Here is a 25,116-nt window from a genome sequence, read left to right as displayed (position 1 = left end):
TGCTAAATTTAATCCTAAATTACTTTATTTCTAAATGGAAAAAGAATGAAATTCTTTGTAAGTTTTGATGGATAATAGGGGTGACATCTGTCATTACAAACAGAAAAAGCTGTTTCAGAATTAATGTGTGGATTTTATAATGTGTGTTGCTTCTTCTAGGGAGAACCAGGAAGAACGGGTAGTCCAGGTTTGCCTGGAGATAAGGGTGAAAAGGGTAGTGCAGGAATTCCTGGAATGCCGGGTGTCCCAGGTCCCAAAGGATCCCCTGGCATGGCAGGATTTCCAGGCAAGTGTTAATTCTTCAATGAAACAGAAATTGCATGAAAAATTAATGTGGAGCTTCTACCAAATATCTTGCATGTAAACCCATGTGTTCTTCCTTTTTTTAGGGAGCCCTGGCCCCCATGGAGAAAAGGGTGAAAAAGGACTTCCTGGATTAAGTGGCATTCCAGGTTTAAAAGGAGAACCAGGTAGAAAAGCAATATAAAACACCAAATGCTACTCAAAGTATTGTTCGCCTCCAAGCAAAAATACTGTGGCATTCTGCATTCCTTTTGGCTCAGATATTTCCTGGTACATTTGTTCATTTCATAAGCAAAAAAAGACAGTGCTGTTTTCCAGGTAAATCTGAGTCAGTGTAATGTGGGGGCTAATACTTCTCTTGCACCGTTTGTGGAAGAGATTTTGCCACCTTCCACAATACTGGTTGTTGCTATAGCCATTAGTTCTGTTGTTTCTGAGTTCATTTAAAAACAATAAAGTTGATCCATGGGCCCAAACCTGAATTATCACATTAGCATCATTACAGAGATGTTAAAGAGGAAATAGCTTAGGGAGGACAGTAAGTCCATCGCTGTTACAACAACATATTTTAACTTGAAGCCTTGTGCCCTTAGCTTACTGGCTGCAGGACACATCATCTCATGGGACAATGGGCTGTATTATTCACAAGTCTTTGCTAGAGTTCCTGCATCATAAACTTACTGAACTTCATGATAATTAGCTATGTCAAAATCTGTAATACTTGAGCCCTGTCTCATACTGATTTAATTCAGAAGTAACCTCAGAGAAAAGTCATGCTGAAGTCATCATGGAGTATCTGCTTGGTCTCTGTAGGAGCAAAAGAATAAGCTAAACTTTTCTTTAGGGGGAAAAAGAGTATAAAAAAAAGTCTGATGATACAGAGGTGAAATGAAAATGGCAATGCTTTTTCAGGTGAACCTGGCTTACCGGGTCCTGCTGGTTCCATTGGACAGAAGGGTGAACCAGGTTATGATGGGATTCCAGGTGCACCTGGTGCAAAGGGTGAACAAGGTACTGTGACCCGTCATGAGGTATGAAAATGCAGAGACAGGCTACACAACAGTAGCTAGTAGAGGATTGTGCTCGGTTTAAGGTACTTTGGATGTAACCTTAGAAAATAAAGCTAGTATGGCATCTTGCAAGCTACTGACTATCATCTGTCATTGTAAAGCTGATCATTTAGATGAGCAACTGTGCTTAACAGTGTAATCTTGAAAGAATTTATTTCACAAGTGCTGACAATACTTTAAAGAATTGGCATGTTTTGGAATTCATTTCAGTCTACAACTTAGCTCTGAAATAATGAGGCAGGCTTGCCTTTTCCTACGGTATGTTTTTCAGTCATACAGTACCCATTGTGCTAATACAATACCAATACTTAACAGAGACAGTTTCTACCCTGGAGAACTTCTACATAAAATATTTATTTAGATTTTATATTTGCTTAGTAGAGTTTTTTTCATTACAGGTTAAATTTAAGTAAGAAGTGTTAAATTTAAGTACTGTCCCATCTTCTGATCTTTTGCTGCTTCTGTATTACAGGTATTCCAGGTAGAGGACTTCCAGGATTTGCTGGTGCAAAGGGAGATAAAGGTAAAACACTTCTCTAAACAAGCAGCAAACCTCCCTCTGAACATACTTCAAGCATAATTCTGTAATTTGGACATACTCTACTTAATTCTTTTACATGCTATATAGCTTTTCAGAGCAGGCAGAAACTCTGAGAGGCTCAAATACTAATTTCTGTTACAGTGGCAGCATCTTGGACAGGAGTTAGATATGCCCTAAAATAGGTAATTATTCATAGTGTGGAATTTACTGCAAGCTGTGCTGTGATGAGGTAATATAAATAACTCCCATATTTGTGTGCTGTGATTTTGACTCCCAAATATTTCTGTTTTCCTACTAATTTTGCAAGAATCAAAGCCTAGTGAGGCTCGGTGCACCAGAGAGCTAAAGACAGTAGTTTCATGGCCAGGATACCACAGTAGTTTTTTTACCTGAGTGTGGTGTGCAGTCCAGATGCAATTGTATTAATAATGCTAAAATAGTTATTCTCTGTAGCTCAGTAGAGCATGTTGAAGCTATGGACAGGAGCATGGTGCAGACATGCAAAAGACAGCAGAGACCTGATGAGATGTTAATGAAAACTGTTATTACGTGGGCTCAGGACTTACTAGCTTGGGTACCGGCGTGTCACCGTCATGGTTTCAAGACTACTTGTGGTCTTCACAAAGTGTGTCATTACACACTACCATGCTGTGAGAATGGCTTGATTGGCTTGAGCCAGTACTTGTTCAAGGTGTCTGTAATGCACCATGCTCCATTTTATGAAATAAGTATGTCCTAGACACTAGAGTGCAACTGATTTAGTAGTGAAGAAATATCTTTTTTATGCTGACAAATGAAAGATTTTAATTAAAAGATTTTAAATTTTAAGCATCCAGAAAACAAAAAAAGATTCAACTACTCCATCTATGAAATTATCAAAACATGGCAGATTTTGAAAAACTTCTGTAGCTTGAAATATCAATGCCCTACCTCACTCATTCTTTCCATAAACACCAGAAACTTGTCTGGACAATCAAAAGTAATAAACAAGAATTTAATTATTTACCGTCTCAGAGAAATTAACTGTCACTAAATTGCTGAGAAAGCCCTAATATTAGAAAACTTACTTTAATAAGAATTTTTTCTAATCATAGCTCAGAGCACTTTTCTCACCTCACCCATCTCCCTCATTTTGTCAGCACAGCTCATTTAAAAATATCTGGATTTAGAGCAAATAGATATCCAGCTGACAGCATTTGTGTTCCAGATGTATTGTAGTTTCTAAAGAACAGGTCCAGGATTTAAAGACCTTGTCTGGGTAAAGATCCAGGGATAGTGTTCTTCAAGCTTTTTATCCCTATTATTATTATGCTAGCTAATCTATATTATTTTTGCTCAGTCATGATCTAAAATTTGACTGACATTTCAAATGTTTACCGTTTGAACAAGCCTGAAAGTAAGAACTTACTAGCTTAAATCTAGATCTTAGTAAAAAAAAAAAAACCTCCCTTTTTCTTCAGGACCAAGTCCTTTTGTGCTTAGTCAAACAAAACATCCATTACTCAGATACGACAATAATAATTGTAATTTGGGGGCTTGTATTCCTTGTGGAAGGACTGATGGAGAGATGCTGAATGTTCATCTATTTTTAGAGAGAATTAAAATATCCCAGTGACCAGTTTAGCTAAGAAAAGATATGTCAGTTGAACTACTCTTTTCCTCATACTTTGTGTCACAATGTGGAGAATAACAGAATTTTCCTTAAGTTTTATGTTTTCATACAGTCATAGAAGAGAGGTCAGTATATTCTCAAGGTAGAAAGCTTACTATGAGTAGATAACAAGGCAGAAGATTTCAGCGGTTGTGATCCTTTATCTAATCATGTTTTGGGGGTTGTTTCAAATCTTAGGTGCAAAGGGAGAAGTGGGTTTTCCAGGACCCCCAGGAAGTCCAGGGATCCCAGGTCTGAAAGGAGAACCAGGATATGCTGGTCCACCAGGCCCTAAGGGCAGCCAAGGTTTTCCTGGACTACCAGGAAGTGCAATTGAGGGCCCTAAAGGAGACAGAGGACCCCAAGGCCAACCTGGCCTTCCAGGTAATTCCTTATCTTTAGTATTAATGTACTGCTGTTAATCAAAGCTCATACAATAAATTAATAATATAATCAATATTGCATATCCTTGTTTATCATGTTCTCGGAGATCAAGGAGAAGCTCCCTTTCGTAGGCAGTTTGGCATTATGTCCTAGAACAGGCTGAATTTATGTCCTTAGGCTGCTGGTTTTGTCCAAAAGTCTTTCTGACATTGAGAACTTTGCCTCTGATTTCCACGTGTTTCCCTCGACTTTATTATACTGTTTCAAGGCGGCCATGGCTCTGTGTTCCTATGCCCTGGAGCATTAATGTATTTTTAAAAAGTCCTAACATGGCCTTACCTCGTCAGTGGCCCCTTGCGAGATGTTAAGGAGGACAGCAGAGCCCAGTTGCAATATGTCTCTTGACATACCTGAGAACATATGACCTGTTTGTTCTGCATGTATAGAAAACTCTCCACCTTTTCTGTCAGCCACAGGCTGATAACTGATAGGTGTCCAGTCAGATGGGGAGTCATATGGACCTCCCTGCAACAGATTATCCTTCTTATTTTCTTGAAATGTTACAATAATTACTTTGGTTCTGCTCATCTGTAGATTGAGCCAGTTTGTCCTCCATCAGGTACTGCTCTGAACAAATTTTGACCCTAAATACGCCCTTCTTCTGGTTTGTAGGTTCACCTGGTCCAACAGGGCCACCAGGACCCCCAGGTCTGAAAGGGGCCAAAGGAGAGCAGGGGAGCAATGGCTGGCCGGGAACTCCTGGGAGTCCAGGAGGCAAAGGTGATCCAGGTTTCCAGGGACTGCCAGTAAGTTACTTTCAGTACACTCCAGATTTGCTGAAAGCTGGTTCTTGTAATTAATGGATATATTAATCATAGATGTTTCTCATTCAAAATAACTATACTTTATGCTCGAAGTGTGTTTGGACTCACTGCTGATGCTGTAAAATCAGTCTGAAAACATTTCAGTTCCCTCCTTTTAAAACTGCCTACAAATAAGCCCCACTGAGATAATGAACTTATTAGAAATTTATAGATAGTGAGTGGTAACATACAACACCCAGAATATAATTTACAGTGTACTAACAGTACAGGATGGCTGCAGCACATCCATAAATCCTGCAAATGCATTAGTACTTAATTTTAGAGGTTGCATATTTCACAATAAATTGCCTTCTGAAAATACCTGAACTGTTTGGTTTTGTTATGAAACCTTTCAAATAAAGTGCACTTTCAGTACTGTCACAGTAATGAAATATAGCTGCTGATTTAGAAATACAAACAGGCAATGCTATTAATATGTTGTTGTCATATATTACTCATTTTCCCTGGTCTAAAACAGTCCCTTTTCTGTGTATTATGGAGAATGAAGTGGAATAGGATAGTCACCAAAAATAGTTGGTCTTCTATATTCTTTCTCTTGGAGTGTCTGCTGCCTTTTTTCACATTGAAAAACATGCTCTATATTTTAACTTTTCATTTCCTTTTTCACATAAAAAGAAAAAATAATGATAACAAAATTTATAGAGGAAGGAATAAGCAAGTAGGTAGATATGACTCAACAGTTCCTGTGTACAAGACTCAGAAATAAGGTCCTCATTCAAAAAGCAGGATACTAATCATGGACTTTAAAGGTCCACATTATTCTTCATAATGCAAAGATCTATTGTAACCTTTTCTGCATCCAGAAGTCACCTCTCAAAAACATTAAAGATTTGCTTCAGTGTTCTGACACTAGATCTTGGCTCTGCCTTTTTATCTTTGAGACCCTACCCCTACCCCTACCCCTACCCCTACCCTACTGTCTTTGAAGGTAGTAAATTTCAAAATAACATTCCAGTGTATTTTCCCTCTTTTAAAAATGTGCAGTACTTGAGCAAAGATCTGAGTTTTTATACCCCAGGAAATTTTAAGGCTTTTCACAAGCTGATATTCTAGTCTAAGACTGTTTATCAAGAATGGGAAATGCCAAAGGATTTTGATTCCATGCCTTCAACCAGAATAAAATATATTATTATCCTTCAGCCACAATGCACAGTATTGGGCTGTTAATTCAGCCCAATATATGAAATGCTTCAGTGAGAGTTATTACAATATTAAACTTCCTGTGGTGACACATACCAAGGTGGGTTTCTGATGTCTTCATCCTCCCCTCTGTGTCAGGCTCCTGCCCTGATCACAGCTCAGTTGCTCATACAGGTCTCCAGGTACATGGTTACCTGTATCAGAAAGGAGACTTTATTAGAACACGTCCAAAAAATCCTATCCAAAAAAGTGAATATGGAGGTCAGACTGTGCAAATCCCATGGATTTTGCTCTTTGCAACCGGTCTTGCCTATCCCGCATTGGCCTTTTCAGCCATCAGCGCGCTTGCAGTGAGCGTGGGTAAAGCCCTTCCCAAATCTTCGTCCGCAAAGCCAAGCCATGATGATGATGATCTGTGCATTTTGAAGTTGAAATGAGAAAAGAAACATTTTCATAATTTTCAGGAACTGAAATAGTTTTGTTTTGTTTTGAACAAATCCAAAACAAAATGTTGTTTGCCAAGCTCTATCTGATGGGGAAAAAAAAAGTTTACGAACTGCATACTGTTGTGGAAAAAATATTTTAATCAAATGCTTCCAATAAATCACTCTTATAAATCTTCCCATTTTGTAATTATAACCTAAAAAAAGATATTTTAAAAAATCCCTTTTAATGAGATTGTCTTTCTCATGACACAAAAAGAGGGCCATTTCTTTAAACAATCCTGCACACTGTGACTGAATGACTGAAGGAAGCCAGGGAACCTTACTTCAATACTTTCCTTACCACTCCAAGTGTAGCATTTTGTTTGTGTAACTTTGGAAGTCTCACTGTTGACATCTGTTTTTGAGCTAGTCACCTCTCCTCCTTTTATAGTCAGTGGAAAGAATTAGACATTTGTAGGGAGCTGTTCTTCTTATCTTAATATAAACGTCTAACTTACATCAAATGAAAAAAGTCTTCCATGTGTCTGTTCTATTACTCTCCAAATATGATGAGATGAATCCTACCATTGGTATTATTTTTCGTACCATACTCAATTCACATCTCCAACTTCTGAGCAGTAAGTTACTTAGCAAAGGGGTTTTGTTTCTTTCCCCCACCTGTCTTCCGCATTTTATTATATAGAGGACTTACACTGCTATATTGCTTCAGGCAGGGAGAAACTCTAAACTACACTTACAAGCTTTTTGCAGATTATCTGCAACAGATAAAGAAGAAAATTTGAAGCCACTTAGATGACTATTTACAGTGTTTTTTGAAATCTGGATTTGGTTTTCCTTGCAGTGAGTCTATGACGAACTTGTTACCATTCATTTCAGAGGAGCAATTTATAAGAGTGAAGGCAGAAGGAGGAGTTCACATTGTGTTTGAAGTGTTTGAATCCTTGAGTACTTTAGCTCTCTTGAAAAGTAAAAATCTTCAGAGGATTATAAATTGTTGAGCACACTTCATTTTATTCCACATGTGAATGTAGAAGTTTTCAAGTCTGCTGTGGTCTAGAATTACCCCATTTAATTATCTAAGTAACAACCACCTCCTGGGAATGCACTGAAATTAGTATTTGCTGATATTTGTGCTTACTGGTGTTTTTCATAACAATGGCTGAGAACGTTTGTATTAGCTGTACTGTTAGTGAGACCTTATTCTGATCTAGTATCTTCATAAGGCAAAAAATAGTCTAGGAAGAACAAGGTGTCACGCTTGTTTGAGAAGCTTCTCATCTAACCATAATAGAGAATAACCATTCCTTAAACTTAATGTCTTTTCTCTCATATTATGTTTTTTATAGGTTTGCAAGAATACACAGCTTATTTGAGGGTTACGTCATAATAGTGTAGGATAACTATACTTCACATTTTCTTTTATACAGGGTAGTCCTGGTTTACCAGGAGATATTGGTCAAAAGGGTGATCTGGGACCTCCAGGAGCTCCAGGTGTTCCAGGTGAGAAGAAAATTTACCATATTCCTAAAAAGTATGCAAAGATTTCTCTTTCATATCCTTCCTCTCTCAAAAAAGATGCTCAAAGAATGTTGACCATGTTTCAAATTATTGAAACAGGACACTGAAAGCTGCAGCGAAAAGCGTACAACAACACTGAGATTTTTCTCAAGGTTTTTTGCCTTTTGTCTTGCTTTGCCAATTTTAAGTGAGTATTTGTTTTAAAAGATGATGTAAAATAAATTTTTTAGACATTACCAGTCAAGAATCTTTAAGATTTTCTTGAGAATTGGAGAGGCAAGTGTTATAGCTATATTTGAGGAAATGGTGGCTCAGTATGCCTCCATTCTTGACTAAATTGCTGCTATTGTCACCATCATATACATGAAAATGCCACATGTATAAAACACAGTTACTAATAGAAAAAAACCCCAATTCTTACAATTTTGAGAAAGATATTATTAATTACAGTAATAGAGATTTGTTTTCAGTCATCATTTTTTTTTTGTGACTTAGTGCATTTGTTTCTTATAGACAGGTAAAAAGTACTCGTGTGAATAAAGTCATAGCCCTTACATGGTCACGGTATTGAACATGATTATTCTGCTCATATCCTTCCAAATCAAGACATTAGTGATTTTTCATGTAAATATTTTCTTTGACTTCAGGTCCAAAAGGATCTCCTGGCTTCCCCGGCCTTAAGGGTGAGCGAGGTGACCAAGGTCTTCCTGGATCTAAAGGTATAATATAAAGACTTGCTTTTTTTCTCAGGTGTTGCTGTTAAAAAGGTTATTTGTGACTAATCAATAGATAACCCCTCTGCCTTTTATTCAGTGTAAAATGGTAGAATATGAAACTAGATATGGTATCTTCATCTGAATGGTCAAATTGGAGTTAACTGTTGGGTAGAGAGTGAGTTTTATCTCCTGCTTTGAAAAATCAGTAGTGAGATTTTGTCATTGTTAGAAACTTTAAATGGTGTCGTGGAACCATAGTCACACAATTATTTGGGTTGAAAGAGACCTTCAAACATCGATCATGTAGTCCAACTCTCCTGCCATGGGCAGGTATATCTTTCACTAGGTCAGGTTGCTCAAAGACCCGATCTGACTTCGAACATTTCCAATGATGAGGCATCCACAACTTTTCTGGGCCACCTATTCCAGTATCTCATCACCCTCATTGTAAAAAAAATTCTTCCTTAAGTCCCATCTAAATCTACATGTTTCTATTTAAAATTGTTGCCCCTTGTCCTGTCTCTTCAGACTCTGGTAGAAAGTGTCTCTCCGTCTTTCTTATAAAACGCCTTTTAAATGCCTTTGAAATATTGAAATGCCATAGTAAGATCTCCCTGGAGCCTTCCAGGCTGAACAACTCCAACTTTCTCAGCCTTTCTTCACAGGAGAGGTGTTCCACCCTTCTCTGGACCCACTCTAACATGTCCATGTCTTTCTTGTACTGGGAACCCCTGAGCTGGATGCTGTACTCTAGGTGTGGTCTCACGAGAGCGGAGTATTGCTGAACATGCTTATGCAGCTGAAGATATGATTGCCTCTCTGGGCTGCAAATGCACATTGTCACCTCATGTCCAATTTTTCCTCTACCTATATCCCCAGATCCTTCTCCGCAGGGCTGCTCTCAATTCATTCATCCCCCAGTCTGAACTGATGTTGGGGATTACACTGACCCAGGTGCAGGACCTTGCACGTAGCCTTATTGAACTTCATGAGGTTCACATTGGCCCACTTGTCAAGCATGTCCAGGTCCTCTGGATGGCATCCCTTCCCTTTAGCGTACTGACTACACTGCTCAGCTTGGTGCCATTTGCAAACTTGCTGAGGAAACTCCATGTGACCTAAGGGCTGGACAGCTGTTTGAGTCCTTGGGAAGTCTGTTTGGGTGGAGACATCATCATAGATAGGTTGTAGTGCTTCCCTTGGGCTTTCTGTGCTTCCATTTGGGTTTCAGCCACAGCCTTGCAGTTGCAGTGGAGGACACTATTTTTCTTTCAGCAGGTCACAGTCTCCTTACAGTTCTAAGAAAAAGAGACGACTTAAATACTCATTCTTTTGAAAGATGTGATCCTTCTAATACTAACTCCCTGGAGACTTCAAGCTTCTGGGTAGCCTTGCACACCATCAGTTAGTTGGCATGACTGTCAGGACTACAGCCTAAGACCACTGGTGAGCAGAGCAGACAGCACCCTGACAACCGGCAGAGCATGCAGTGCTTCTGAGCAAACTGCTGTGCAAACTGCTGGTGCCAACCCAACAGATGCTGCTCCCTGTTTGCATACCCTGATCACAGTGCTTCTGGTCAGAGCTACATCTGTAGGCCTGCTCTGTCCTGTCTGGTGGGAGATGGGAATGTAGGAGGTAGCAACATGGTTTTCAGCATCAGCATGTGCAGCTAGGTGTTGCCAGAGACTTGTCATTGGTGTTGCCGGAGACTTGTCATTGGTGTTGCCGGAGACTTGTCATCGGCAGAGGTCCAGCCCAGGCTGTTTCCTCTATCGTGCCTTGAACCTCATTGTCTTCTACCCTCAGTCTCTGACTTCAGGTTTGGATTCTTAACAGGTATGACCCTACTCAATGCACATATACAGTCTTGGACACGTTGATATCATGTAGCTATAGGCTCTGTCTATTCTCTGACTACATAAATGGCCATACAAGGTAACATTATTTTCTCACTTTTTTATTGTGCAATACTAAATATGTGCTGATTTCCTCTGTTAACTTTGGCAGGTTTACAAGGCCCACCAGGCCCACCAGGTGCTTTTCAGCTTGTTAAAGGGGATCCTGGCTTACCTGGCCCAGTAGGACCAGTTGGTCCCAAAGGATTCCCAGGACTTCCAGGTCCCAAAGGACAGCAAGGTGAGAGTTTCTAGCTTGGCAGTAGAAAAAACATTTTAAGTAATGTAAAATTAGACCAATGGTAAGCTAGACAGTGGAACATTTTGGGTATAATTATAATTATCCAGCTTTTTATAAGCCACTAAAGTTGTGCCATGGACACATGATGAGGAAGACCGTCCCTCTTTTTGAAGCTCATACAAAGAAGTCCTAGAGACAGATACTTTCCTAGTGATTTTTTTGTAGACTCTCACTCTGAGACATCATCACATCACTCTGCAATCATCGCATCAGCATCCAAGATCAGCAGTAAGCAGAATGATTAGCAACATACCACTCATCCTTTCCCCAGAATACGTTAGGGTATCTTCTGTCTTTAGTGTTGAATCCAAACTTAGTTACTGTTTGTCTCTGGGAGAAGACAAGCATGAGGAAATTACATCTTGACATGGAAACTGCTTCTTGAGGAAGCTTGTCCGTAGTCCTAGATTTCATCTCTTATTCCATACATTGCAATTTTTTTAAAGAAAAGGTCAATTGCAAAAATTAACCACATTACAGAGCAAGAGAAAGGAGCAAAGGTAAGACAAATGAAATGCTGGCACAAGGACACATGTCCTTCAGAATGACAGAACATGGAGAGTGTGAGCTCAGAGGTGTTCTTAAGCCACTAAGATTCTAAAGGAAAGCTTTGCTACTGATTGTTTTGTGAGAAGATGATGGGGAATTACAGTGGAGTATAATGAATATCTTCTTTCTATTTAATATAATAGATATGAAAGTTTGCTCTTGAAGGTGGGGTTACAGCTCTGCAACTGCTGTCCATCAGAAAATAGCTATGAAATAATCTCAGTGACTGAACACAGCATGGGTTTGCTCGTATGGGATGTATCACCGTTCTGTAGTAGTCAGTTCAATGCATGAACACAACATTGCTCTTTGAGTGATCGGGAAGAGGACAGCTGTGAATATCTAAGGTTTCTGATGTGCTACAGTAATGTTGGTGTGGTGCTGATCATGTTAGCTTCTTATTCCCAAAGTCAGAGTTACTGAGTTTATATAGGACTCAAAAGCATCCCTAGAAATTGATAAAGGGAATCTGTTCGAAAAGAAGCCAAGAGAATACTGGTTTCTCCAACTGTTTATGATCCTACTTCTTTATGGTCTATGACATATGGTCATATGGACATATGATAAGCAGAGAGGGGAGAGATCGATGCCCTTCCTTTTCATATTCCAGGCAAATACTAGTTATTTTAGAAACACACCCTCTGCTTACTTCTCTGTTCTTCTTTACAACAATCACTTCACCTGTAGTAACCCATGTATGTGCTCTAGATCTTGCAATATATGCAGTGAATCTGCATGAGTTTAGTTTACAATAAGGTGTGCTTGGGCCATACCGTATTAAAAATCAAAAAGTCAGAACTAACGTGAAGTAATATTCAAGAATAACTATTCCTTGTTTTTCAACAGGTTTGACAGGACCTTCAGGTGTACCTGGACCACCTGGTAGTCCAGGGTTTGATGGCAGACCTGGGCAAAAAGGAGAAATTGGTCCTTATGGTCCTCCAGGTAAGCCCATGAGTTCTTCAAAGACTTGATTCCTTCATAGAAAAATAACTCGGGATATTAGGTGTGAATGTATCCATTTTTACTTCTTTAGTTATACAGGCAGAGTACTGCTGTTTGTAGATATAAAAGGATACTCTTTGTATTGCAGGGCCTAGAGGATTCCCTGGTCCACCTGGACCTGAAGGTTTGCCTGGGGCTATGGGCCCACCAGGTGCACCATCTGTTGCTCATGGCTTCCTTGTTACCAGACACAGTCAAACCACTGAAGAACCATCATGTCCGTTTGGAACGAGGTTGATTTACCATGGTTACTCCTTGCTTTATGTACAAGGCAATGAAAGAGCTCATGGCCAAGATCTGGGTAAGCAGAGACCAAAACTAGAATTCAATTACAATTCATTACAAACCAAATGTTTCTTTCATTTGTAGAACTGTATTGAACAAATCTGTGTAATTCTTCTTGGTTAGCTGGTGCTTTATTATTCTAGGTTGGTACAAATAATGGTTTGGTATATAATGGAAACAGTGTCAGTTTATTTACGGAAGTTTTCATCCAAGCCTTTGACATGGTCATCTGTAGTATCTTTGTAGTCAAGTTAGTGAGATTTAGGCTGGCAAAGTAGGTGATAAGGTGAGTGGAAAATCAGGCTCAAAGTGATGGGATAAGATGTACAAATTCTGAGTGGTGGTTGTTGATCAGTGATATCTCTCAGGAATTAGTACTGGACCAATACTGTTTAATGCATTTATTAATGACTTGGGTCATGGAACAGAGTGCATGCCCAGCAAATTTGTGGGTAATGCCATACTGGAAGGAAAGGTTGGTTCCCTAGTGAACACAGCTGCCATTCAGAGGGACTGGACCAAGCTGGAAAAAAGAGCTGAGAAGAACTTCAAGAAGCTCAGTAAAGGCAAATGCAAAGGGGTACACCTAGAATGAAATAACCTCATGCAGCAGAACAGACCAGGGAATGACTGCTATTTCCAGTAGCAGCAGTACAGACTGCTAGAAAGCTCCTTTACAAAAAAGCACCTGGGAGTCCTGATGAGCAACTCTGAGCATGAGTTAGCAGTGTGCCTTTGCAACAACTACCCCATTTCCCACTGCCCAGCCTATTGGTCTTTGTTGGCAAAAGCGAAACCAGCAGATGGAGGGATGTGATTCTTCCCCTCTGTTTGGCAGTTACGAGACCACATCTGGTATATTGAGCCCAGACTTGGACCTCCCAGAACAAGGAAGACGTTGATATACCACAATGAGTACAGCAGATTGATAGCGGGGTCTGGACAGGCTGCTGGAACTCTGTTCAGCCTTAACAGAATTTTAGGGGCAGGCATTTATTGTTGTCTACAGATCTCTACAGGGAGCGTAGAGAAAGTGGAGCCGAACTCTTCTCAGAGGGGCTTCGTGACAGAAGAAGCAGTGGCCACAAATATATGAGATATATGCTGGTGAAACATTAAAAAAGCTTTTTTACCGTGTTGATGCTCAAACACACACAGGACCCTAGAGGGGTTGTTGAATCTCTGTCTTTGGAGATACTAAAAACTCCACTGGCTATTGACCCAAGCAACCTGATTTAAATGGCAGGGGCTCAGGGTCAATGACCTCTAGAGGTCTATTCCAACCTATGTTATTTCATAATTCTACAGGCAAGACTGGGCTACTTCTTGCCCTTGCCCTGTTCCTTACAGAGCCAAAAGAAGTTGCTTCCTCCTAGAGAACTGGGCCCTCTAGAGCAAGTGTTGTCTGTCTTTTAGCCACTCCTGGAAATATTTGTTTGGCAGTTGGCAATGGTGTAACAAAAATGAGTTAACAAGTAACCTTTCACTTAACATTTCAGGCACAGCAGGAAGCTGTCTTCGTAAATTTAGTACCATGCCTTTCTTATTCTGCAATATCAACAACGTATGTAACTTTGCATCAAGGAATGACTATTCCTACTGGCTCTCCACTCCTGAACCTATGCCAATGAATATGGCTCCTATTACTGGTGATAATATCAGACCATTCATCAGCAGGTATGGTTTCAGTTCTGCAATATTTGTAGAATGAAGAAGCCTGTGAAAAGTGCATATGGTACTTTTTTTTTTTGAAAAGGCTTTTAATCTGTATATTTTTCTTTCCTGCCTTTAAATTAGAAGTTTGAGTTCCTTTGATGAAATGTTTCAAAGTGTGCATGTTTTCAGTTTAGACTTTGATCAAAAATAAATCCATTTTGAGGGAAACCCAAACAAATAGAGTAGTCTAATTGACATGAAAAGATTTAATTTGAAATGATGTTTTGCAAAAGCTATGATGTACTTTGAAGGAGAAAAATATTTCAATTTATTCACAATTCTTGTCCAAAACAATTTTTTTTCTTTTTTCAACTAGCCATAAGCTTTTTTGGGCTCAGTTTCCTTTTGTTGGAAAATGGTAGCATTATTTATCAAACAGGAGACTGCCAGGCTTCTTCCATTGTTTTGGACATACTACTTGAATACTGCTATTATTGCCTGAATTAAAGGAAACAGTTGCAAAATAAATCATCTATTTTTAAATAATTCCAGATTCTCATCTACCATAAAATGCGTAACCTGCATCAGACATAACTGTTCTGCATTGATCCAATGTGTTGAAATTTTGGACAATTTAAAATTTTTAGGCCACTAGCAAAAACAACCCTGGCATAATATGCCTGGTGATGAAGGCAGAGGTGTGAGCGAGAGTGTGGTGAACCATACCACTGTCGTTAGATAAGTATTTGACAGTGGCATACCCAACCTATAACTTAAATTATGATCATTAAAATAGGTATTACTATGATTCTCATCATTGCTTCTAATCTGTATCAGCTTTTGCCGATCCCTCTTCCTGTCATATAAAGTGAATGGGTGTGGAGATTGCTGTCATTGTTTTCCCGGGTCTGTATATACCATCCAAGAGAAAGGTCAATTCAAATCATCAGTGGGTTGTGGTCTTGATGTCTTGGTGCGTTCAAAAACCTCTTTGGCTCTACTGCAAAACATTTGATACTTATTTTGCATAATAGAATCCATCTTGTGTCTGCAGTTGTACTCTGTACCCTGTTTTTGATTTAGTGCCCTAGAAGTTGATGTGCCTTGAAAATGAGCGGGCAGATTGATGGCAAGAGTCTCAGGAGAGTCTATAGCTTTTGTTGCTCCTACTTTTTTGGTTGGTCATTGGATGCGAACGGAAGGGGCTTGACTTTTTAGAAAACTGCAAATAACCAGCCTCTGAATTTCATGTTCCTTTTATGCCATTCCTTATCAAGCACCCAAAATGACCTTAACGATCACTTTTGAAACTCTTACTCAAGGAGGTAACCACCTACATTTTGCCTTGTCTTGGGCATATAAAGTAGCTTTTGCAGTATAAATATGTATATGTATATGTGTGCACTTGTGTATATATGGGTTTTCTTCTTTTAGCCAAAGCAGAGAGTGAGATAATTATAATACACACTTTTTTAAACCAGCAAGGACTCTGAGAAGACTGTTCTTTCAATGTATTCTGTTAGTTGAGGCTTTTAAACCAACAGTTTTCCCCATTCAAAAGTTGAAAAGATGTAGAAGAGTCACTTGCTGCCTGGGGTCGTGGGACTTCTTTTCATGTAAGGCCTTTCACTGAAATACCAGAAATCTCTTGAAGCAAAGCAGAGCTCCAAGAATAGAGGCAGCTTTACATTCTTCTAACTTACTCTTTCATTGATGTGTTTCTTAAAATAACTGTCTTGCTTCTGCAGTGAAGATGAAGGCAGTGGGTACGAAAGCAGTCTTCACAAGTCAGAAATAGAAGGCTTTCATTCTGCATTCCTTTGCTTCTATGCATTTTCCAGAATCCAGCTTAATCCATTTTGCACTTGATTCTTTTCACCACTCTGATAACAGGAATCAGACTGTTTAGTTCTAAGTATCTGTTTTTAATCATTTTCATCGTTGTTAACAGAAGTAGCCAATTTAGGAGTTGTACAACAAAAAATGGATTATATCTACCAAATTCCCTATTAACAGCTCCCATATTAAAATTTCCAGCCGAATTCACATTTTTTTATGATTCTCCTGTGAAAGCACAATTGGTAATTGGATTATTCAGTGACCTAGAAGTTCTGAGACACGATGAATTTATCTAAAGTAAAAGAACTGGTGCTGCATAGTTTTCCAAAGAGCTGCTTTTAAGTTCATTGTTACGTTACTTTGCTAGAAATCTCTTACTGGAGATAAAGACCACAAATGTAAATATAAGCCACGTTCAAGGAAAATGCATGGGGAAGAGCTTGCATGAGATTAGATTAGCAGTGATTACCTTTGTAAGACATTTCCCAGAGAGATGACTTTCTGGAAGTCACTCTGGGCTATGTTTAGGATGATGAATTGCTATTACTTTTCTCTGATCACAGTAGGCCACTTTTAAGTGATACTTGCTGAGTTATAATGTTTGGCCATTTGCCTCTCATGTTCATGACATTGAACACTTCTAGAAACTACAGTCCAAATGGGACTCAAAAAAGACAAATACCTTTAAATATTCAGATAAGAGTTTTCTTGTTCTTTGCTCATAGGAAGGCTAATAGGAATAAGACTTAATAGTTACCCTGACCATAAGTAAATTAAAACAAAGAAAAAAAGAGCCAGTTGATTGTTTTTCTAAAATAAATATTTTGATTTTCCTTTGTTTTTCAAGGAAAAAATAATTTTCTAATGAAAACATTAGAAAACTAGAAAAACATTTTCTAATTCAGGATTCCTTGAAGAAAGTAACTTCTTAAAAACCAGGCAGCATTAATCCTCGAGTGTATGTAGCTTATTCATGTCTTGGTCTTTCTAGATGCTCTGTGTGTGAAGCTCCTGCTATGGTAATAGCTGTTCACAGTCAAACAATCCAAATACCACCGTGTCCGGAAGGCTGGAGTTCACTTTGGATTGGTTACTCCTTTGTCATGGTAAGTTCACTGGGACATACTCTGGGCTGAGAAAAGCATTCGTTTCAGGCATTTGATCTGTACTGCTGCTTTAGGAAAATTAATATCTGACTACATCACTTTAGGTCTTAGGAGGGCATTAGACCTGTACCCTTTCTGGTGACTCTGAAAAGATCCTGGCTTATTACTAAATGACGATAATGCAATAGCAATTAATTGTTCACTTTTGGGGAAATGCACACAGCTTGCTCTCTTGGTTGCAGCTTCAGCACAGTGCTGGATAAATGAGGAAATAAGCATATTTTTCCATTGTCCTTCTACACCTACATTGGAGTAGCTTGCTTTCCAGAGTGGTAGCATATCGGTGCCTCTCCTCTTCCTGTTTTTTGATGAAAGAGCCTTCACTTTTCAAATGGCATTTTTGACAGTTTCCTCAGCTGTATCTATACTAGTAAAATAAACGGGGCCAAGGAGTGGCATAGAAGAGCCTCCCTGTAGTCCTCCGTAGTGGTCAGTTGTTAACATGCTTTCTGTCAAGGTCACAGACCATATCAACAGCCACTTGCTCAAGCAAGGTCTGGGCATGGGCTGAGAAACAGCATGGATCCAGAGCTGTAAGCACTGGGCAGCGGGAGAGAGGCCAGTGTGATGCGGGGCAAGAATTGGGTTAAGCTATTCAGATGTAAACTGTACCTATATGCCTTTTGCACCAGAGAGCTGTCCCTAACCAGTTGCTATCGCAGAGATAGCTTGGGTCCTGCTGTCAGTCCTGAAGGATTTCTGTGTGTACAGCTGCCATGAAATTAATGTTGCTGGTGTGTTGTGCTGCCATTAAGCAAGAGAACCCTCTGGAGCCCTTTGGTTCCACCTTCTTGTTCCTCGTTGAGCAGAGGGACAAAACAGCAGACAGGCACAACAGAGGACAAGGAGAGGCATGTGAAGAAGTATTTGTGCAAGAGAGTTAATAGGTATTGTAGCAGAAGAGGTAAAGAGTCCTTCTCTGACCGATGCTTTTGCATTTTTCTAGCACACCAGTGCTGGTGCGGAGGGCTCTGGCCAGGCCCTGGCGTCTCCTGGTTCCTGCCTAGAGGAGTTTCGCAGCGCTCCCTTCATCGAATGCCATGGCCGGGGCACCTGCAATTATTATGCAAATGCTTACAGCTTCTGGCTTGCCACTATAGAGAGGAATGAGATGTTCAAGTAAGTTCATGATTTATTTATCAGTATTTGAGACTCAGTCAAGCATTGTCACTGAGTAAGAGAAGTACTGTTTGAATGTAATACATGGTTCAACGATCAGCTGTGCCCCAGCCTGGTTAGTGTACATAGTTAATGATTTTTGTAACAAAAAGGAAAAAATTATAATAGCCTTTGAGGGAATTAATGAATGTGTCTTCCGTTGGTGTTTACAATGTGTCATTTGTACCTAGTATTTTGCTTTTCAGAATCCTCTAACAATGTTTGTGTTTCTACTACGTTTGATTGTATTCACTGAGTCGTAACTGGCATAGGCTGACATACTGATTGAAATTGAGTTAGCATATAACATTCTCCCAGTGGATGTTGACACATAATAGAACCACTTGATATTAGTGCAGGTGTTGAACTAAGCAAGCTGAACAATTATTTACCTTTCCCTAATGTTGGAGGAAGAATGTCTAAATAAAATGCAGCTGAACGCCTTAGACATTCCTTCAGTCCTGCTGAGGTTCTAGTTTCAGGAATTAAGTGGTAGTAAGCTTTGTTCTTGCACACAAGTATTTTTCACAGTCTAATTTGTTCCATATTAATTTTATTAATAAGTTAGTATATAGACCAATTCCCAGGTCTTACCACAGCTTCCCACAGCTTACCTGATTAGCAGACATTCCTCTGGAGCGCAGGCAAGCACCCTCTTCCACTGCAGTCCAGGCTGCTGCTCTTGGTACCCTTCATCTGGTACCCATCATCTCTTCATGTCTTCTACATCTGTGAATTCCTGTCTCAGTCAAAATGAAGCAGGTTGTTTAGCCAGTTTGACTGTTTGTCTCTGAGATAGTGGTCAATTGAGTAGGTAGAAAAATTGAGCATCAGCTGATTATCACTGGGACTGTGATAAATCTCATCAACCAGAAAAACTACTACTGAAAAGAGCCCATTTGCCAGTGCTGGGTAAGCAGTGGCTCCCTAGAGAGGAGGAAAGCTATCAGAAGAAAATTTAGAGGAGTCAGCGCTGCAGTTGTTTGTATTGATTGAGTCCTACCCAGAGACCTGTCAACTTCATACCCTTTTCTGGCTGCAAACCGTATCTCAGATTAATAAAATAATCCCAGATCAGGGGACCTGCCCTACTATCATAATTTGCAAATACTCTTCAATTTCTTATAAACATATAATGTTTTTTAAAGAAAAGCATTAACTGTAAGCACACTTTTGTCTGAAAATGCTTTATTTCCAGTTGCTAGAGACAGGTTAGAGACTAAAGATTTCGGTTTGTCTTTCTGTATGGCATCTCATAATTTCCTTTCATTTTTGTGGTAAGTTGCAAGAGTGAGAAGCGACACATGAACAGTCAGATGTCTTCAGATTCTTTGCCTAATGTTTTTTTTTTACTATCCAAATTCCTGCTTGTTTTCAAGCTGCTGATTAAACAGGTAGTGTCTTCTTGTTAAGAAGGCGTTCAGCCTCATGAGAGAATTGAATTCAGAAGTAACTGAATGTGGACGATGTTTAAAACTAAGGGTGTGCTAGTTTGTGACCAAACTTGAAAGTGGGTATACATTAGAAAACTTAGGGACACCTTCTTGATTCAGCACAGCTTAGAGAGGCACTTGGCTGCAGGCAGGGTTTGTGTTGTCAATTACAAACCTGAAAACTGACTGTTGGTGTCAACAATTGTTAATGGGTTTTTCCCTTTATTTATTTTTAATAGGAAACCGACTCCCTCAACTTTGAAAGCAGGGGATCTGCGCTCAAATGTTAGCCGTTGTCAAGTCTGTATGAGAAAAACATAATGACTTTTGAATTTCAATTAATTTCACACAATATGGTGCTATTCGTTTAACAGCAATGAAGCCTAGACATGTATCATATGTACCTCATTGTTGTCCAATATGAAAACAGTAAAGTGCCTTTTAGGAACTTGCATAACTAACACACACTGCTTTACTGGCCCTGTCCTTGCTGAAGAAGAGAGACAACAAAGATAAGCTTCAAATGTTGACATGCCAAACGGCACTTTTGATCAAAATGTATGTATTTTTTATAGAAATGCAATGCACTGATAGAATTAAAAGTCAGCATTTATCCAGAAAAAAATGCAAAGGTGCTAGGAGGTATGCAGTTCTGCCTTATACTGTTTGACCCCCGTTTCTCATTCTTGTATTATATATTTAGATTCATTTTTCTTCCCCAGATAAGTTTGTTGTTACCATTATCTAGGTGTCTCAAAGTCCCAGACTCTTGGGTATGTACTTATTGTTCCTGTACAAAGCAACACTAATGTAAAGAGGAGTTCTGGGATTACAGACTGTGGTTAAGCAACATGTGACCATCTTTCCACAACATAGAGTGCCATCCTGCAAACCTTTGCTTCTGTTTGTAGTCTTTAGTGCTGTTGGTTTTGGTGGGACTACATCTGGAAGAGGTTGCCTAATTGGTTTCCCAAATAGGCAAGTAAGTGTTTCTGCTATGTTGGTACTATGCAGCTTCTTTATGTAGTAGAACAAACTTCCCTGTGGAATAAAGAATGATCCAGCAATGGTCAAGAAAAGATATATATATAAATATTTTAGTAATTTATATAGATAACAACCATTAGGCAAATCAGCTGAGTTTATAATTTCAAAAAGAAGCTTACAAAAGTTTTCTTCTTTTCAGTGTCATGAATTAGATGTTAAATGCCAAAACATGATGTGAAATGTTCATTTTACATAGGCCATTTCAATGCTGAAGTTGCAGAGGCTGAACCCAGGTTAACAGCTATTTGTGTTTATTATAGTAAATCCTGCTTTGAGCTTATAGTCTTTATTCTGTATTTAATATTTTTCAGGGTTTTAAACACTACTCACACACTGAATGACTTGATTTTGAAAAATGTAGGGCCTGAATTTTGTCAATATTGTGCCAAAAAATTCTCCAAAGTGGCCTTCGGAAATATTTCTAAAAAATTTCTATGCAATGATACCATTGTTTGAGCACATCTGTGCCCAAAAGTGTTTTATAGACTATTACCAGGCAAGTACCCAAAGATTTTTGCAAATGCCAAGGCCTTTGTGTAATTTCTTACATGTGTATTTCTAAAGAATTCAAGTTTGTAATAAAACTATTTGTGTTAAAAAAAACAAAAAAAAAAGCAAAACGTTTTTACTAATTTGTTATTAGCTTTCATTTACAGCAATGAATTAATTTTTAATAAGCCACCAATAAATGCACAAGCTTGTTGCAATCCTAGATTACTTTTGTTTTGCACATCTTTCAGATGTACAAAGCATCTTGAGAAGGGCAAAACAGGACATGGTATTGACACCTCTACTGTTACCTTGTGAGAACTGGTCCTGGTAGACAGAACACGGGTTATGCATCTCTTACCAAAATATGTTTGATGTGAACATGTTACCAAAAAATCTGCTGACTTCATGTTCATTCATAGGAAGCAATCAAGTTATACACATTTTTCACTCTTACCTTGAATTTTTCATGCACAAATTAGAAATGAATTATACAGGATAGAAATTAAAATATCTAATATAATTTTGCTTGTAAGTAGGCGAAGTTGTCTGAAGAGGAAATGGGCCATGATATCTTTTTCCTTGGCAAAAGCACATAATTTGTTAATGTTCCATGTTGTTTTGTGAAGAGGCTGCTGCTGCTGTTCTGAACTCGCTTTCACTTACAATCCTTGAGGACATTGGCTGAGGACCCCTGGATGGAAACTGGCCTTTTCCTTTAGTGCTGATTCTTAATTCTCATGGAAGTTTTGACAGATGATAATTTTATTTATGAATGACCAGTCCTCACAAAAGTCCCTTACCAGCCTATAAAATACAAGAGTTTGGTCCTGTTTAATGAACCTGATGCAGGGTTTTCCAAAGTGCCACTTGTAATTCAGAAGAAGAGGAGAAGACTATATATAGGGTGATTCCCTGTGGTGTCTAGGAAGAATTAAGCAGTCATTCAGCCTTCTCTAACTCAGAGGATCCAAGCTGCTGCTCAGACTTTTTAATTGCGCTCTACAGCTTACCTCCTGGTCAGCAGGGGATTTAATTTGCTTGGTTTGAATTGTCTCAGAACTACCGGAGAGTTGAATTTATGAAGTCCTGCATGTGTGTTTAAATCAAATCCCTGCATTAGAAAACAATTCCCTTTGCCGGTGAAGAGACTCCTCACTGCATCTCGGTGAGTACTAAATTGTATTTTCTCAACTAGGAGTATTTTGGAAACAAGATCCTTGAAAAATTTTCAAAAATTGTTTGAACAATAGTTTACTTATCTAGTAGCAATTATTTATTGCACAACCTCCGGCTCATAAAATGACCTAAGCCGCTGTCAGGCTGAAGATGCTATTTCTACTTCAGTCAGTGAGTAAACTTTTCCGTGGTTATCGAATACTGATCAGATCTACTGAAAACGTTGTGAACGCTAGATTTTGATGCCCTGAGGGAGGAAGAGAACAGAAATGTGAAACGCCTTCTTGCTTTCAAAGATCTGTTGAGTATCCCACATTCAGTCATTCATGGCCAGCGTTGTTGCTGCAGTACAGTTCATTGTGTAAACAGGCAACTGCAAACACACCGTTTGTCAAAACTGTCTTACATAAGCTTAAACTTCAGGAGAAAGCTTTCTTAAAAAAGTACAGCTTGTTTAGTAGGCCTGACTGTTTTTGAATGCAGTACTTGAAGAGTAACTTTCATGACCCAAATAAATACGTTTCTACAACAGCAGGTGGTGCCCTTGCTCTCTTTGTGGTAACGGTGGTCCTAACAGCTTTACACTAACCAGTGCCTTGTTCTCTAATCCACTAAAATGTAAAGCGGCCCGACAGTTCTCTATTTTCCCAAGTCTTTTCTGGCTCTATTCTGATACGTTGTAGTCACCAGCAATTTTCCTTCTGAAATAATAATGGAGCAGTCTTCAGTTAAAAAAAAAAAAAAAAAATTTTCAACCAAGTGACTTCAATTTGCACAAGTAGAAGTGAGAGTTGACTCTGTCCCTTCAATAAAAAAAAAAAAAAAAAAATCTATACATGAACAAAATAAAAATAGAATATAGCGAAATAATCCAATGTATGTATATATTGAAACAAACAATCTCTTAGCCTGGGTGTCTTTTCTAACAGATGTACATTCAGTTTATAATTATATATTTTAGCCTTTTCATAGCAGTAACTTCCCTGATGAAATACATTTTTTTCTATGAAACGGGACTCCTGAGACCAATATCCCCATACTAGGCTCCCAGAAAAGCGATTGCATTAAAGCTATACCTTTTTATGACTGAAATCATAAAGCTGCCTCACTTCCTGAGAATTCCTTTCCTGCCTTTCATGTTTTACAAATCTTGAGGTATCTGCACTAACTACACAAGATGTAAGATAAACACGTAAAACACAGGGCCAGGCACGTGGATCCCAGAGCGCCCACTAAACCCAGTAAACAGAAAATATGGCACCTGGCACAAGGAAAGAACCCTGACAAATTGAAATCACAAGCGTCTTGGTATCTGTTTATATCTCCGTCCCTTGCTCTAGTGATGGTGATTAGCTGTGCCTGCACTCAGACCTTCAGAAGGAGACCAGCAGTGTTCTTCCTGAGGCCATAGTGGAGCTCCCTCTCCCTCTGCTCTTCACGTGGCGGCGGTGATGTCCCACTGCATTTCTACTTCTTCATACAGAAATAGTCTTTCTTAGGAACCTGACATTCTGAATTAGATAACGCAGTAAGAACATGAGACACCACTGTGGATCCTTAAACACCATCAGGCCATCAGGCTCAGGATAATGCTGAGACCAGTGATGGTCTGGGATATAGTTAATCATTATTAAGAAAAGAGGTATCCAGTGGCCACGTGACAGCATTCAACCTCTCTGTTTTCAGACTGAGGTAAGAGTGTTGGGAGAAGGAAATCATTCCACCCATCCATTAGTTATACCATTATTTATTTAGTATGAACTTGATATTAAATTGAGTTAGTAATATTGGGGAGGTCTGTACAGCATAAGTATGTATAAAAAGTAATGTGCAAACTTACTTTTAGCACTAACAGCTGAGCAAGAAGCACCACATGTTCTTGGTGAAAGATGTACTAACAGTCAGAACAAGCTCAAAAAATAATTTCCTGAAACTATAATTTTTTAAACCGTTATATTTCTTCATAATGTCAGAAGAAAGTCCTTCCAAGGAGGGAGATGTGTGGGTTTTTTGATTATTTCTCTCTAGCAAACAATATGCTGCCTGTGTTGCTTGGGGTGTTAATACCTGTGGGAGGATAAATCACTACTACTTCTCATGAGCTCAGGAACGCTTCATATGGTAAAGATATTTCACCCAGCCAGGCTTACTGACACCCCCTTCTGTCTTCAGCTTCCACTGTAAGAGGATGTTGCTCTGAGCTGAATATTCTTACTTCTCTTAAAGATATATTCCTTTCCAGCTTCTTATTGTCTTCAAAGCAAAGAGAACAGAGCGTTGCTTTTATGTAAACAATCAAAAGGCTTACAAATGTCTGAATCTTTTAGGTTTGCATATGTTAGGGAGCTGCTTTCATTTTCCTCTGGCTATATGCAGTCAGCTATATTTATTATAATTGGCGTGCAGAGGACAGAAGACTTGACAGAGTGAAAGTTATAGATGGAACATGATCATTTGA

General features: G+C 39.0%; 1 protein-coding gene across 1 annotated transcript in view; it reads left to right on the top strand.

Moving 5' to 3' along the window:
• Window positions 1-20,758, top strand: part of COL4A1 (collagen, type IV, alpha 1) — a 54,042-nt gene extending 33,284 nt beyond the window's left edge. The window contains exons 37-51 of the mRNA XM_010140549.1: window positions 160-290; window positions 394-470; window positions 1,216-1,314; window positions 1,846-1,896; window positions 3,764-3,949; window positions 4,622-4,755; window positions 7,847-7,919; window positions 8,585-8,656; window positions 10,664-10,792; window positions 12,248-12,346; window positions 12,495-12,707; window positions 14,191-14,368; window positions 17,178-17,292; window positions 18,299-18,471; window positions 20,183-20,758. Coding sequence (XP_010138851.1) covers window positions 160-290; window positions 394-470; window positions 1,216-1,314; window positions 1,846-1,896; window positions 3,764-3,949; window positions 4,622-4,755; window positions 7,847-7,919; window positions 8,585-8,656; window positions 10,664-10,792; window positions 12,248-12,346; window positions 12,495-12,707; window positions 14,191-14,368; window positions 17,178-17,292; window positions 18,299-18,471; window positions 20,183-20,264 — 1,812 coding nt within the window. The 3' untranslated portion in view covers window positions 20,265-20,758. The remainder of the gene's footprint in view (window positions 1-159; window positions 291-393; window positions 471-1,215; window positions 1,315-1,845; window positions 1,897-3,763; window positions 3,950-4,621; window positions 4,756-7,846; window positions 7,920-8,584; window positions 8,657-10,663; window positions 10,793-12,247; window positions 12,347-12,494; window positions 12,708-14,190; window positions 14,369-17,177; window positions 17,293-18,298; window positions 18,472-20,182) is intronic.
• The last annotated feature ends 4,358 nt before the right edge of the window (window positions 20,759-25,116 follow it).

This window comes from Buceros rhinoceros, unplaced genomic scaffold, assembly GCF_000710305.1.
Source record: "Buceros rhinoceros silvestris isolate BGI_N320 unplaced genomic scaffold, ASM71030v1 scaffold4917, whole genome shotgun sequence".
Taxonomy (NCBI): Eukaryota; Metazoa; Chordata; class Aves; order Bucerotiformes; family Bucerotidae; genus Buceros; species Buceros rhinoceros.
This window is presented reverse-complemented; position numbering and strand designations above follow the sequence as displayed.